General features: G+C 46.2%; 1 protein-coding gene across 1 annotated transcript in view; it reads left to right on the forward strand.

Moving 5' to 3' along the window:
• LOC142296314 (adenylosuccinate synthetase isozyme 2) overlaps positions 1-12,905 on the forward strand; it is a 354,349-nt gene that overhangs the window by 255,936 nt on the left and 85,508 nt on the right. Inside the window, exons 10-11 of the mRNA XM_075339753.1 lie at positions 3,819-3,943; positions 4,028-4,125. Coding sequence (XP_075195868.1) covers positions 3,819-3,943; positions 4,028-4,125 — 223 coding nt within the window. The remainder of the gene's footprint in view (positions 1-3,818; positions 3,944-4,027; positions 4,126-12,905) is intronic.

Below are 12,905 nucleotides of genomic sequence, written 5' to 3' on the forward strand. Positions count from 1 at the left end.
GCCATGGACCTATAGATAAAGATTGTCTCCAAAACCGAGGCCGCATGCTTGGAGCCCATCTACCAGCTCAGCCGGTCAAGAGCCAGGGACTACGAGACACTGGTTCCTCCATTACCCTGGTAAGCCCAGTTACTGTTTCCCCAGAAGACCCTGTACCATATTCCCAATTATCCATCTCCCTGGCTGAGGGCCAGCGCTCAGACATTCCTCTGGCATGTGTGCAGTTGGACCTAAGGACTGACCAGGGAGAGGTCGAGGTGGAGCTTGTGGACAGCCTCCCCACACCTGGTATTTTGGGGACCAACCAGGAAGTGATTGATGTGGGGATTGTGAACAGCCTCCCCACACCTGTCATTGTGGAGACTAATCAGAGCAAGGCTGATGTGGAGCTTATGGACACCGTCCCCACACCAGTTACCTTGGGGTCTGACCAGGAAGAGGTCCATATGGAGTTTATGGACAGCCTCCCCATACCTGTTGTTTCGGGGACTAGCCAGGAGGAAGTTGAAGTGGGGTTCATAGATGGCCCCACCAAGCCTGTTGTTTCGGATACCACTCAAAGGGAAGTGAAAGTGGGGCTTGTGAATTACCTGCTCACACCAGTCATTTTGGAGAATGACCTAGGACAAGGACTATCCAGTCAGTTTGAAGCAGCCATCACCCACCTCCAAGCCAAGCAGGACCCTGATGTGGATCTTTCTAACATCTTTTCCAGAGATGGTTTGCATTCCCGGTCTCCATCATCCACTTCTGAGCCAAGAACCGTGAGTAAGCCTAACCACACTGTGGCTATTGACTGGGGGAGGATTGATAGTGGGAGATTTGTGCAGGCCCAACTCATGGACCCTACCTTAGTGCTTGTCCACAATATGGCTGCTCAACTTGGGGGAGGTAATCAGGGGGAGGTGTATAGATGCGAGCCTCTGTTGCTGACCTCACCATTAAAAAGGACAATGCCGTCAAGTGGAGAAGGATGATTGGAAGCCTATCATGTCTGGCTAATATTAAGAAGGGGGAGGAATGTGACGACATGGACTCTCATGGGTTAAAGTTTCTTAACATTCAGCCAGACGTATTGTTCTACTGTGTGGTAACTCATGTTTGCTTAACTATTGTTTGGGACCAGACCCTTCGGAGCATTCATTGTAATGTAGTTGTGTATTGCTAATCTAATGTGATTACCTTAGTAGCCATTGTCTAGTCGGTGACTCCCAGACTACATGTATACCCTCAGTCTTTCTGTAGACCTCATTTGGATGAACATTGTCCATGCAGCTTGAGATTCATCCAATGGGAGAGGCGCTCTTGTCCAACCAATCGATGAAGACGCAGTGTATCTAAGTGGAAGGCTGTGGCTATAAAAGGGACTTGTTTAAGGGGTGCTTCACACATAGCGAGATCGCTACCGAAATCGCTGCTACGGCACGGTTTCGGTGACGCAACAGTGACCTCATTAGCGATTTCGCTGTATGTGACACTGAGCAGCGATCTGGCCCCTGCTGCGAGATCGCTGCTCGTTACACACAGCCCTGGTTAGTTTTCTTCAAAGGCGCTCTCCCGCTGTGACACACAGATCGCTGTGTGTGACAGCGAGAGAGCGACGAAATGAAGCGAGCAGGGAGCAGGAGCCAGCATCTGGCAGCCTGCGGTAAGCTGTAACCAGGGTAAACATCGGGTAACCAAGGTGGTTACCCGATATTTACCTTAGTTACCAGCCTCCGCAGCTCTCACGCTGCCTGTGCTGCCGGCTCTCTGCACATGTAGCTGCAGTACACATCGGGTTAATTAACCCGATGTGTACTGTAGCTAGGAGAGCGGGGAGCCAGCGCTAAGCAGTGTGCGCGGCTCTCTGCTCTCGCGGTTATGATCGCTGCTTCGGCTTCTGTGTTTGACAGCTAAGCAGCGATCATAACAGCGACTTACAAGGTCGCTGTTACGTCACAGAAAATGGTGACGTAACAGCGACCTCGTTGTCGCTGTCGCTTAGTGTGAACCAGCCCTAAGCCACCAGGTTGTTGATGGATGCTGATGGATCCAGTGTAAGCTCTTTGGAGCTGACTAGAGGATATCTTATGGCTTCAATCTAGGGACTCCGGTTCCGGTTGGAGACCATATCCACAGCCTAGGGATTTCGACTCCGGCTGCCAGGATTGTAACATCATATCAGGACTACCTAAGGAGGACACTCAGGTTGGGACAATCCGGTCACCTGGCTACAGACTTTACAGACCTCACACAGCTTCCTAAATCTGGCGCTATTCCTTTCTCGGTGGGTGCCCGCCGAAAGAGGGGTGCTGCTGGATTGGAGTAAGCGGCCCTGGAACCTCTGAGGCATGGACATTCTAATCCCTGGTGAGCCAGCGGAAGGGTGAAACTCTGTTGCCTGTTACATTTGTGTGTTTTGCTGGTTATGTGTTATGTGCCGTTAATTGTTTGGGGATCCAATAAAGTCTAATTATTGTGGTTCCCTCACCCTGTGTTGTCGGAGTAGTGTTACGCCCACGGTTAAGGAGGCCGGTGTTCAATTGGGATGAGCCCTGAGCCACGCTGTCTTTCTAAAGGCGGCGGGTTTTAGTGGACGAGAGCACCCACTGAGCCCAGTGTCTCCACACCAGCCACTATCAAAAGGCAGAGCAGCTCCGGAATTGAGCATTTCCAGCCACCTGCTACCACCGACCTCTCTGAAAACAGCTGGTGCCGAACCCGGACGATCAGTCATTGATTACCTATCCTAAGAAAAGGTCCTCAATGTTTAAGTATTATTATCATTATTTATTATTATTATAGCGCCATTTATTCCATGGCGCTTTACAAGTGAAAGAGGGTATACATACAACAATTATTAAAAGTACAAAATAGACTGGTATAGGAGGAGAGAGGACCCTGCCCGCTAGGGCTCACAGTCTACAGGGAACGGGTGATGGTACAATAGGTGAGGACAGAGCTGGTTGTGCAGTGGTCTACTGGACTGAGGGCTATTGTAGGTTGTAGGCTTGTTGGAAGAGGTGGGTCTTGAGGTTCCTCTTGAAGCTTTCCACGGTAGGGGAGAGTCTGATATGCTGAGGTAGAGCGTTCCAGAGTATGGGGGAAGCACAGGAGAAATCTTGTACTCGATTGTGGGAAGAGGAGATAAGAGAGGAGTAGAGAAGGAGATCTTGTGAGGATCTGAGGTTGCGTGCAGGTAGGTACCGGGAGACTAGGTCACAGATGTAGGGAGGAGACAGGTTGTGGATGGCTTTGTATGTCATGGTTAATTTTTTGAACTGGAGTCGTTGGGCGATGGGACGCCAGTGAAGGGATTGGCAGAGTGGCGACGCTGGGGAATAGCTATGGGAGAGGTGGATTAAGCTGGCCACAGAGTTTAAGATAGATTAGAGGGGTGCAAGAGTGTTGGAAGGGAGGCCAGAGAGCAGGAGGTTGCAGTAGTCGAGGCGGAAGATGATGAGGGCATGCACTAATGTTTTTGCTGATTCTTGGTTAAGGAAAGCACGGATCCGTAGATATTTTTGAGTTGTAGTCTGCATGAGGTAGTGGAAGTAGTGGACACATTATTTTTATAAACTCCTATAATTTTCTTTTTTTTTTTTGCTTCTGTAGATTGGATGAGTTGTTAAACATCTGGTGCAAAAGTCATGTGAATAGCTCCTTTAGAAATATATTTACTTAGAAATTGCTGACCTGTTTCACACTGCCTTCACCCGCTGTATAGTTGCACGACAATTTTTTTTTTTTTTTGTTAATTACTATAGAGTGATTTGAAATTTGGAAGGCAACAAGAATTTGTTTTTATATACACATGTTTACATGTTTTACATTAGGATATCGGAGATATTCTCCAAAGTCGAGGCCATGAGTTTGGCGTTACTACTGGAAGAAGGAGACGATGTGGATGGTTGGATCTGGTTTTGCTCAGATTTGCTCACATGATCAATGGATTCACAGCGTAAGTTTTGACATATTATTTTACCTGTATATTGTTTGCCAGATTGTTTTGAATGTTAGATTAATGATAGGTTCTGTGTTACAGGCTGGCGCTTACAAAACTTGACATTTTGGATGTTTTTTCAGAAATTAAAGTAGGTGTTTCCTACAAGTTAGATGGTGTAAAGATACCTCACTTTCCAGGTAAGCTTTGTGTTCATGCATCAAGCATGTCATGTATAAAGCAAATCTTTTTACATGTTGTGAGAATTATTTCTTCAGAGTCCCCATCATGCTTGTCTAATGAAGTCTTGGGATTCACAGTGCCCCTACAGATGACTTAACCCCTTTACAATTGCCCTACGGCGATAGAATGGGGTACTTATGCCAGATCGCTGTCTTAAAACGGCTGTCAGAAAAAAGTGAATAGCGCCCCTCAGCGTCGGAAAATCTCCGGGGTTTCAGCTACCGGGGGTAGCTGAGACCCTGGAGATCACGATTCGGGCAGTTTTTTCCCAGTCCCCAGTCTTGTGATCATTGGTATACACCATATACGTTATAGTAAATGACAGCGCCGGTAAAAAATTATTTATCTCCCACATGGCATGATCAAACAGGTCACATGGGAGATAAATCTCCTCCCCGGGTTCCCTCCGGTCCCCCGGTATTGCCAAAGTGCCCCTCCCAACCCCCCTCACGATTGTCCAAGATGGCACGCACGACCAGCGCGCCTGCTGCATTCATCATCCTCATTTGTGTCGCATGTGACCTGTCACATGCGACAGAAATGTCGTCCCCAGGTTCTACCAGATCACCCCCCGGTCTTCCCCGTTACCTGCTGTTACTCCAATCCATGCAATCCCTCCTCCTTCTGAATAGATGGCGGCCGCAAGTGCAGACAGCGGCTGTCACCCAGCTCCTTGCAAGTAGGGACACTGAGCTTTCTGCAGCCACACTCTTCACATGGTGGGCCTGCTGTTCTAGAAAATGGGAGATAGGTTCTCTGAGAGTGCCCCTCATATTCTGGAACCTCTGTTGGATCTATGCAGTGTGAGTGCAGTATTATCACTCAGATTACTGCATCCACACTGCTCACATGGAGAGCATTCTCTTCCAGAAAATTAGGGATAAGTTCTCTGAGCATGCCCCCCGCCCCCCCCCTCCCATATTCTGGAAGGTCCAGAGTCATCGTGGGACCTTCAAAATGGATTACAGCGGACTGGAATTTTTTTTTTTTCGTAATAAATTGGTAAAAGAGGGCATATCTTGGGGAGCATTTTTTTCAAATTTTTTGTCTTTTATTTATATATTATTTTTTTTATTACTGACTGGGTTAGTGATGTCGGGTATCTGTTTAGATACCGTGACATCATAACCTCTGGGCTTGATGCCAGGTGACATTTCAGCTGGTATCAACCCCATATAGTACCATAAATCTGCTTTATAGGTACATTAGGGGCCCTACAAATGCAACATGGTACCTGCAATTTTTTTCAGCCAAATTTTCTTTCCAAAATTCAAATATTACAAATATTACTCCTTCTGTTCCGGGCCCTCCCATTTGTCCAAACAGAAATTTCTGATGACATGTAGGGTATCAACGCACTCGGAAGAAATTGGGTAGCAAATTTTGGGGTCCATTTTGTTGTGTTATTTCTTCTAAAAGTGAATAAATTGGGGCTAGAGCAACATTTTTAGGTAAAATGATTTTTTTTTTTTTTTTTTTCATTCCACATTGCTTTATGTCCTGTAACGCACCTGAAGGGTTAATAAACTTTTTGGGTTAGATTATGAGGGGTGCAGATTTTAGAATGTTGTCACTTCTGGGTGTTTTCTGTCACCGAGGCCCCTCAAAGTCACTTCAAATGTGATGTCCCTAAAAAATGATTTTGTAAATTTTGTTGAAAAAAAAAAAAAAATGGCAAATTGCTGATTTAATACTTTAACATTTAACACAGTGCCACACTGTAGGGATCAACCAGACATGCTCCACGCTGAACAGCACATGGATCATATCACACACCCGGTCCGGCCGGAGGTAGCATACTACTGCTGTTAACTGCATTAGTGTCCTTAGGCATGGTTCCTTTTCCCAATATCCACATAAATACATAAGGAGATTTGAATACAATTTAATCCCAGACAGTCTACATGACATCACGGCCATATGTGGAATAAAGCTCTGTATATCTACAATTAAGTATTGCAATTGCTGAAGAGAACTATACAACAGATATCACATTTGCAGGGCCTCTCCCAACGTATACATGTCCGTTTTCCTTACGAATATATACATACCAACAGATAACTTATGCCTTACATGTGATAATAGTCCAGTCTGATTAAGGCCCAAAGGCCGAAACGTCGACCTTTTTGGACAAATACATGTGTCATCTGTTTTCAAGATTTTTTTGATCCATAAAAATACCTGATTACGCAACCGGTTTTTATTCTTGTGGGGTATACAGTGTGCCGGAGTTCGCTCTCCAAATTTGATATAAAATTTTCTCCTGAGCACCTGTGATTCAGTGACGCAGAGCTTTATCCCAGATATGATATTCTGTTAGGGACCTGGTTTTTATATGAACAGGTAAAGTTATATCAAATCCCTACTCCCTCGTAATAACATCTTTAGGTCACCCATGATATTCGAACAACTTTTTTTAAATCAGATACTTTTTTATTAAAACAGAGTACATACAACAGAATAACAAATCGGCATCCAAATTAAATTTATCACATCTATTACCCCTTTAACTCCCCCTCCCGCCCCCTCCCCCACCCCGGCAGCAACACTTCTCCCCGATACTACATCCCATATAGTACACACTTATAATACCCTTCAACTGTAGTATAGCAACCATCCCGTTGTGCAGGAGGAACAACTAGTAACACAAATAAAACAAAACATACACATCAGAGGTCTCAGACGGCTATCCCCGTCCCATATCAGTTTACTGGTCCATCACTCGTCTTATTCGCATTGCAGCCAAGGAGACCAGAGCTTCTCAAACATTTTAACATTCCCCCTTCTTTCATACACTCCCTGTTCCAGCTGAAGAATACACTCCACCCTTTTAATGTACTCTCCCCTGGTCGGGGGGTCTTTTTTAATCCAGGACCTGACGATTAGCTTTCTTGCCGCATACAGCAGCCTAGCAATGACAATTTTCATAGTATTTTCCACCCCAAGCTCCTCAACATATCCCAATAGGCATAGCACTGGTTCCCTGGGGAGGACACACCCATATGTTCTTCCTATCTTGTGGATAACCTTAGTCCAAAAGGAGACCAGTCTCGGACAAGACCACATCATGTGAAAAATACCTGCGTCAGATCCCTGACACCTTGGACACTCCGAATTCCTTTTCAACCCCATTTTAAACATCAGTAAGGGAGACCTATATACCCGGTGAATCACGTATAGGTGAGACAGTCTGGCCGGTTCGCTCATGGAAAGTTTAGGGACATACTCCAGGATACTCTCCCACACCTCCTCCGTTATCGGCCCAACTTCCTCCTCCCATTTAGATTTAGTTTTAATTGGGTATTCTAACAGAAAGGTATGTAGTATATCTTTATACGTGCCAGAAATGATCCCTTTAGTGCTTCCTCCGCCCTTACACACATACTCCAGTACCAGGTCAGTCTGTATGGCCACACTTTGTTTAGCCGCTTGGGCTGCAATCGCATGTTTTAATTGTCTGTAGTGGAGCCAGCCGGACGCCGGTAACTGAAACTCACTCTGTAACTGCGGGAACGATTTCACAATTCCTCCGTCCAATATCTGATGCATGTATATCACCCCCCTGCGTCTCCACTCCTCAATATTCCCCATTTTCTGAATCTCCGGGAGATTACTGTTATCCCAGATAGGTGTAAACTTAGTTAACCGGGTCACCCCTCTCACCCTTTTCAGCCTATCCCAGGTCTTATTTATAAGTGCCATTGTAGGAGATGTTCTACCCAGGAGCCCCACCGCACCATCCTCTAGTCCCATCACCAATGGACTTCTACCCACTATGTATTCCAGTACTTCTTTAATGCCCCCATCTTTCTCTCGATCAGACCAACCCCTGAGGTGTTGACATTGCGCCGCTATATAATACAATTCCGGATTTGGGATTGCTAGACCCCCCTCATCCTTCGGCCTTTGTAAAGTCTCTAATCGCACCCTAGGCTGCTTTTTACCCCACACCAGGTCCCTAAACAGCGAGTTTATCCCTTTAAATCTTTTCCTTGAAATACAAACAGGGGCATTGTGCAGTATGTATAGGAGTTTAGGCATTACTACCATCTTTAGTAAATTAACCCTTCCAACAACTGACAAATGTAGCTTGTTCCAGGCATCCACCTTGGTTCTCAATTTTTTCAGGAGCGGCCATAAGTTCACCTGTATGTATTTTTCTACTGGCAGAGATATCTGGATACCTAGATATTTAAATTCGTCCACATTCTTCAATTTGTTAGCCCCAGTATCCTCATTTGTCCAGGCTACTTCCCCATCCACCTTAAAGAGGCTCGATTTAGACCAATTAATGGTCAGTCCCGAAACTTCTCCAAATTTCTCTATTATCTGCATGGCATGATCCAATGAGGCTGATGGATCCCCCAAGAAAAGTAATAAATCGTCAGCATAAAGAGCTATTTTCTCCTCTAAATGCCCATACTTAAATCCATGGATCTCCTTTGTTTTCCTAATGGCCGCCGCCAGAGGCTCTATTGCAATAGCAAATAGGAGCGGCGATAGTGGGCAGCCCTGCCTCGTTCCCCGGTGCAACTCAAACGCTGAGGAGGTCATACCGTTAACTCTAACTTTAGCAGTAGGCCTATTATACAACAGCTGCACCCACTTTACAAACCGTGGGCCAAAACCCATATGCTGCAACACTTTCCACAGATACCCCCACTCAACACTATCGAACGCTTTCTGGGCATCTAACGAAGCGATCACCCTCCGGCCAGGGTTGTCAGGCGGCAACTGTAGATTAAGGTACAATCTCCTGATATTAGCAGCTGTCGACCTATTGGCCATGAACCCTGATTGGTCCATATGGATTAGGTTAGATATAACTCCAGTCAGCCGGTTTGACAACACCTTAGCCAGAAGCTTCACGTCCGCTGTTAATAACGAGATGGGTCTATATGAGTCTGGAAGCCTCGGATTTTTATCCTCCTTAGGAATTACTACTATTATTGCTTCTCATAGATTCAGGCAATACACCTTCCCCCTCCGCCACCTCAAAGACTTTCAATAGTTTGGGTAATAGGATTTCTTCTAACTGTTTATAAATTTCAACTGGTAGCCCATCTGCTCCCGGTGCCTTGTCATTGCTCATGCCATGCAGAGCGCCCTCCAGTTCATCAATGGTAATAGGTGACTCCAGTTTATCTCTATCCGCCACAGACAACACCGGAAGCTCACCTCGCTCAAGAAATGAGTCCACCTCTTCCACCCTCATCTCTCCGCTAGAAGAATATAGCGTGCGATAGAAATCTTTAAAGACTCCAAGGATCTCCTCAACCTCAGTGACCTGTGTCCCCTCCACCGTGTCCATACCATGCACAAATGAACTACTCCTTTGAGCTGCAGCTATGACCGATAATAGATGACCAACTTTTTCCCCCTCCTCATAAAAATGCAATTTTTGGAATGCCTGCTTCCTTACCGCCTTCTCCAAAAGCATCTTATTAACCTGTTCATGAGCCTGCCTAAGATTTTGCTTCGCGTCCGTAGTAGTACTCCGGATTGCTTCCAGCTCTGCCTTATCTAAGGCCTCCAGCCTATCTTTCTCATCCTGCCTCGTCTGTGTTTTACGTTTACAGATATCCCTGAACAGGAGCCCCCTGAGGTATGCCTTCATCGCATCCCATACCACCAGCGGACCAGTGCTACCCTCGTTGTGGATAAAGAAATCCCCAAGATCCCGTTCTATATTCCCCATATTAATATGACGGATCCATGCTGGATGAAGCTTCCACTCTCCCCTCCTTCCCCCTGTCAGGGTCCCCCGTCGTATGGACACTAGAATTGGGCTATGATCTGAAATCACTCTTGTCAGATATTGCACGTCACTTATCATTGCATCCATCAGATCACTAGCTAGAGCCATGTCAATGCGGGACAGAGTGTTATGCGAAGCCGAATAACAAGAGAAGCAGGATACCCTCCCATTCCTCACTCGCCAGGCATCCACCATTCCAAGTTCCCCAATAAGAGTGCCAAATGAAGTCATAGAACTATCCTGAATACCTGGAGGTCTACTACTCCTATCCCAGTACAGATCTATCACATTATTGAAGTCCCCCACCAGTAAAAAAGGGATTACTCCCCCCTTCTCAGAGAACTCCCTTATCTCCCTTAGTTTGGTGCACTTATATGGAGGTGGTATATATATTGCAGCTATACACATGAGTCTGCCAAATATTTTACACTTGACGGCCACACACTGTCCCTCTTTATCCACATACACTTCTATCTCTTCATATTGCACAGAGTTATGGATCAGCAGTGATACACCCCTTGCATAGTTGGAAAAGGTGGAATGATAGGCCTTCTGCACCCATCTCCTATTTAAAACATGTGTTGTCTCCTTTGTTAGATGCGTTTCTAGTAGACATATTACTGACGGGTTCTGGTCTTGAACATATTTAATTATTGCCGCTCTCCTAGACCTATCTGATAACCCTCTAATATTCCAACTCAACACCTTAATTCTATCCCCCATTATCCCACCCAGTAAAACCATCAAACCTTGTAGTATCTCCCCATGCTGCCTCTACCCTACCCCTTTCCCCCCTCCCCCCCTGCTCCCCTCCCCTCCTACTCCCCACCACTTCCTGTTTTCGAGTACTCCCGTGAAGCATCGGGTTTTCCAAACCTGGTCCATAATCCCTACTAAATTCCCCCCTACCTCCCTCGCCTTCCCCTCTTAGACACATTTTAAAACTCGTCCCTTTTCCAACAATTCTCCACTCCCCCCCTTTCTATGTATAATCATATTCCACTCGACCAATATAACAGTAAAATGGCGAACAGTAATTAAACTGGAATCTCAATTTGTAAATACCACCACCGCGCCAAATTAGGCAGTCCCCATGTCCTGCGAAGCTCACATCAAACCCTTCGCATTCCCCCTGCATACTACCTCAATCCCAAAGGGAAGGAGAAAAAAAAAAAAAAGAAAAAAAGAAAAAACAAGAAGGGTCCCCTGTAAGCTCCTAAGGATGTTGTAGAGCCTCAGCCGGCCTTCTCCAACACACTGCAGATTCAGACAGTCAGCTCATTCCTTCAAACGGATCCGCTTTTCGTTTGCGTCCAACCACTGCATGGCTTCCTCTGGAGTTGTAAAAAAGTGCACCCGCTCCAACGCCGTCACTCTTAGCTTTGCCGGGAACATCATTGAGTATTGCACCCCCATCTCTCGCAGGCGCCTCTTTACTCCTGTAAAAGTCATACGTAGCTTTTGAACAGAAATGGAGTAGTCCGGGTATATGGAAATTCTCTGGCCGTCAATCATAAGATCCTCCATGTCTCTTGCCTTTCGCAGTATAGTGTCCCTGTCTCTGTAGTTGAGGAGCTTGGCTAGCATAGTGCGAGGGCCCCTGCCTGCTGGTTGTGGCTGCATCGGGACTCTGTGTGCACGTTCCACAGCAAAGAGCTTGGATAAGACATTAGCACCCATTTTCCCCCTGAGCCAGTCTTCTACATATTCAGTGGGGTTTCTTCCTTCCGCTTTCTCAGGGATGCCGACAATTCGGATGTTATTTCTTCTAGAGCGGTTCTCTAAATCATCATTTTTTGCCATGATTTCAGCTATCTGCTGTGCAAATGTTTTTTCAGACTTTTGTAGTTTTGTAATATGATCCTCTGTTATCCCCACTCTCTCCTCTACAGCCGTTGTTCTCAGATCTGCTTTCTTGAGGTCTTTCTTAATGTCAGCAACCTCTGCCTGTAATCCCTTAACTTGCTTCGTCAGGGAAGTCAGAGCCTCTTTACAAAAAGACACCACTGCAAAAATGTCCTTTAAAGTGGGGTTTTCTGGAGCCTGGTCTGCACTATGTGCTTCCTCCACTTCTGTCTTATCTTGCTGCTTTTCACCATCCCCCATCTCATCAGAGCTGGCATTGTCTTCTCCCTCCTCACCTCTGTTATCTGTATGCTGATGTGATTTCTCTGAAGTCCAGGCAAATTTCTCCAGCCTTGCCGCGACCTGCATCCTCTCCTGACAGGCTGCATTAACTTTCTCAGTTTCCTGCCTTATCATGGCACCATCCTGAGAGCTGGGGACTTTCCCGCCTCCATTATCTTTTTGCCTGTGACTGACCATGGCACCTCTCTGCATCCACCAGACTCACTCCATATAAGTCCTCACCACCTTATCTTCCTGACAGCCGGCTGAGGCAGTGATAACAGCGGTATTCAGGGATTTATCAAGGGAGTTTGCAGGAGAGCTCCACAAACACGTCTCTTCACATTGCCGTCCAGGCCACGCCCTCAAAATCATTCGAACAACTTTACATAGGGGATGTGCCCCCTGCCCATTCAGTCTCACGGTTATATAGTGTAACGGCAGACGGGACTCCGCTTCGTTTCTTTTCTAAGTGGGAGGAGGACCTGGGGAGACCTATTTCTGGGGAGGACCGTGCCAAGATTCTATTATTTACCAAACTCTCCTCTTCATGTGCTCTGACCTAGGAGAAAAGTTACAAAATTTTGATACGATGGTATAGGTGTCCGACTACTAGTAGAGCCATGTTTCCTGGAGCTCCCGATACCTGTTGAAGATGTTTGCGCAAGAGGGGCTTTTACATACACACCTGGTGGCAATGCCACCCTATAAGGAAATTTTGGGACGATGTGTTCAACGTCTTCAACAAGGGTTCCGGGATGGGAATCTGGGCTTCCCCTGAGCTTGCCCTTTTGTCCCTGAGTGATTTCTCCATTGCTAAATACAAGAAGAACATCCTCAGGCACTTCTTGG

Source organism: Anomaloglossus baeobatrachus, chromosome 3 (assembly GCF_048569485.1).
Source record: "Anomaloglossus baeobatrachus isolate aAnoBae1 chromosome 3, aAnoBae1.hap1, whole genome shotgun sequence".
Classification (NCBI taxonomy): domain Eukaryota; kingdom Metazoa; phylum Chordata; class Amphibia; order Anura; family Aromobatidae; genus Anomaloglossus; species Anomaloglossus baeobatrachus.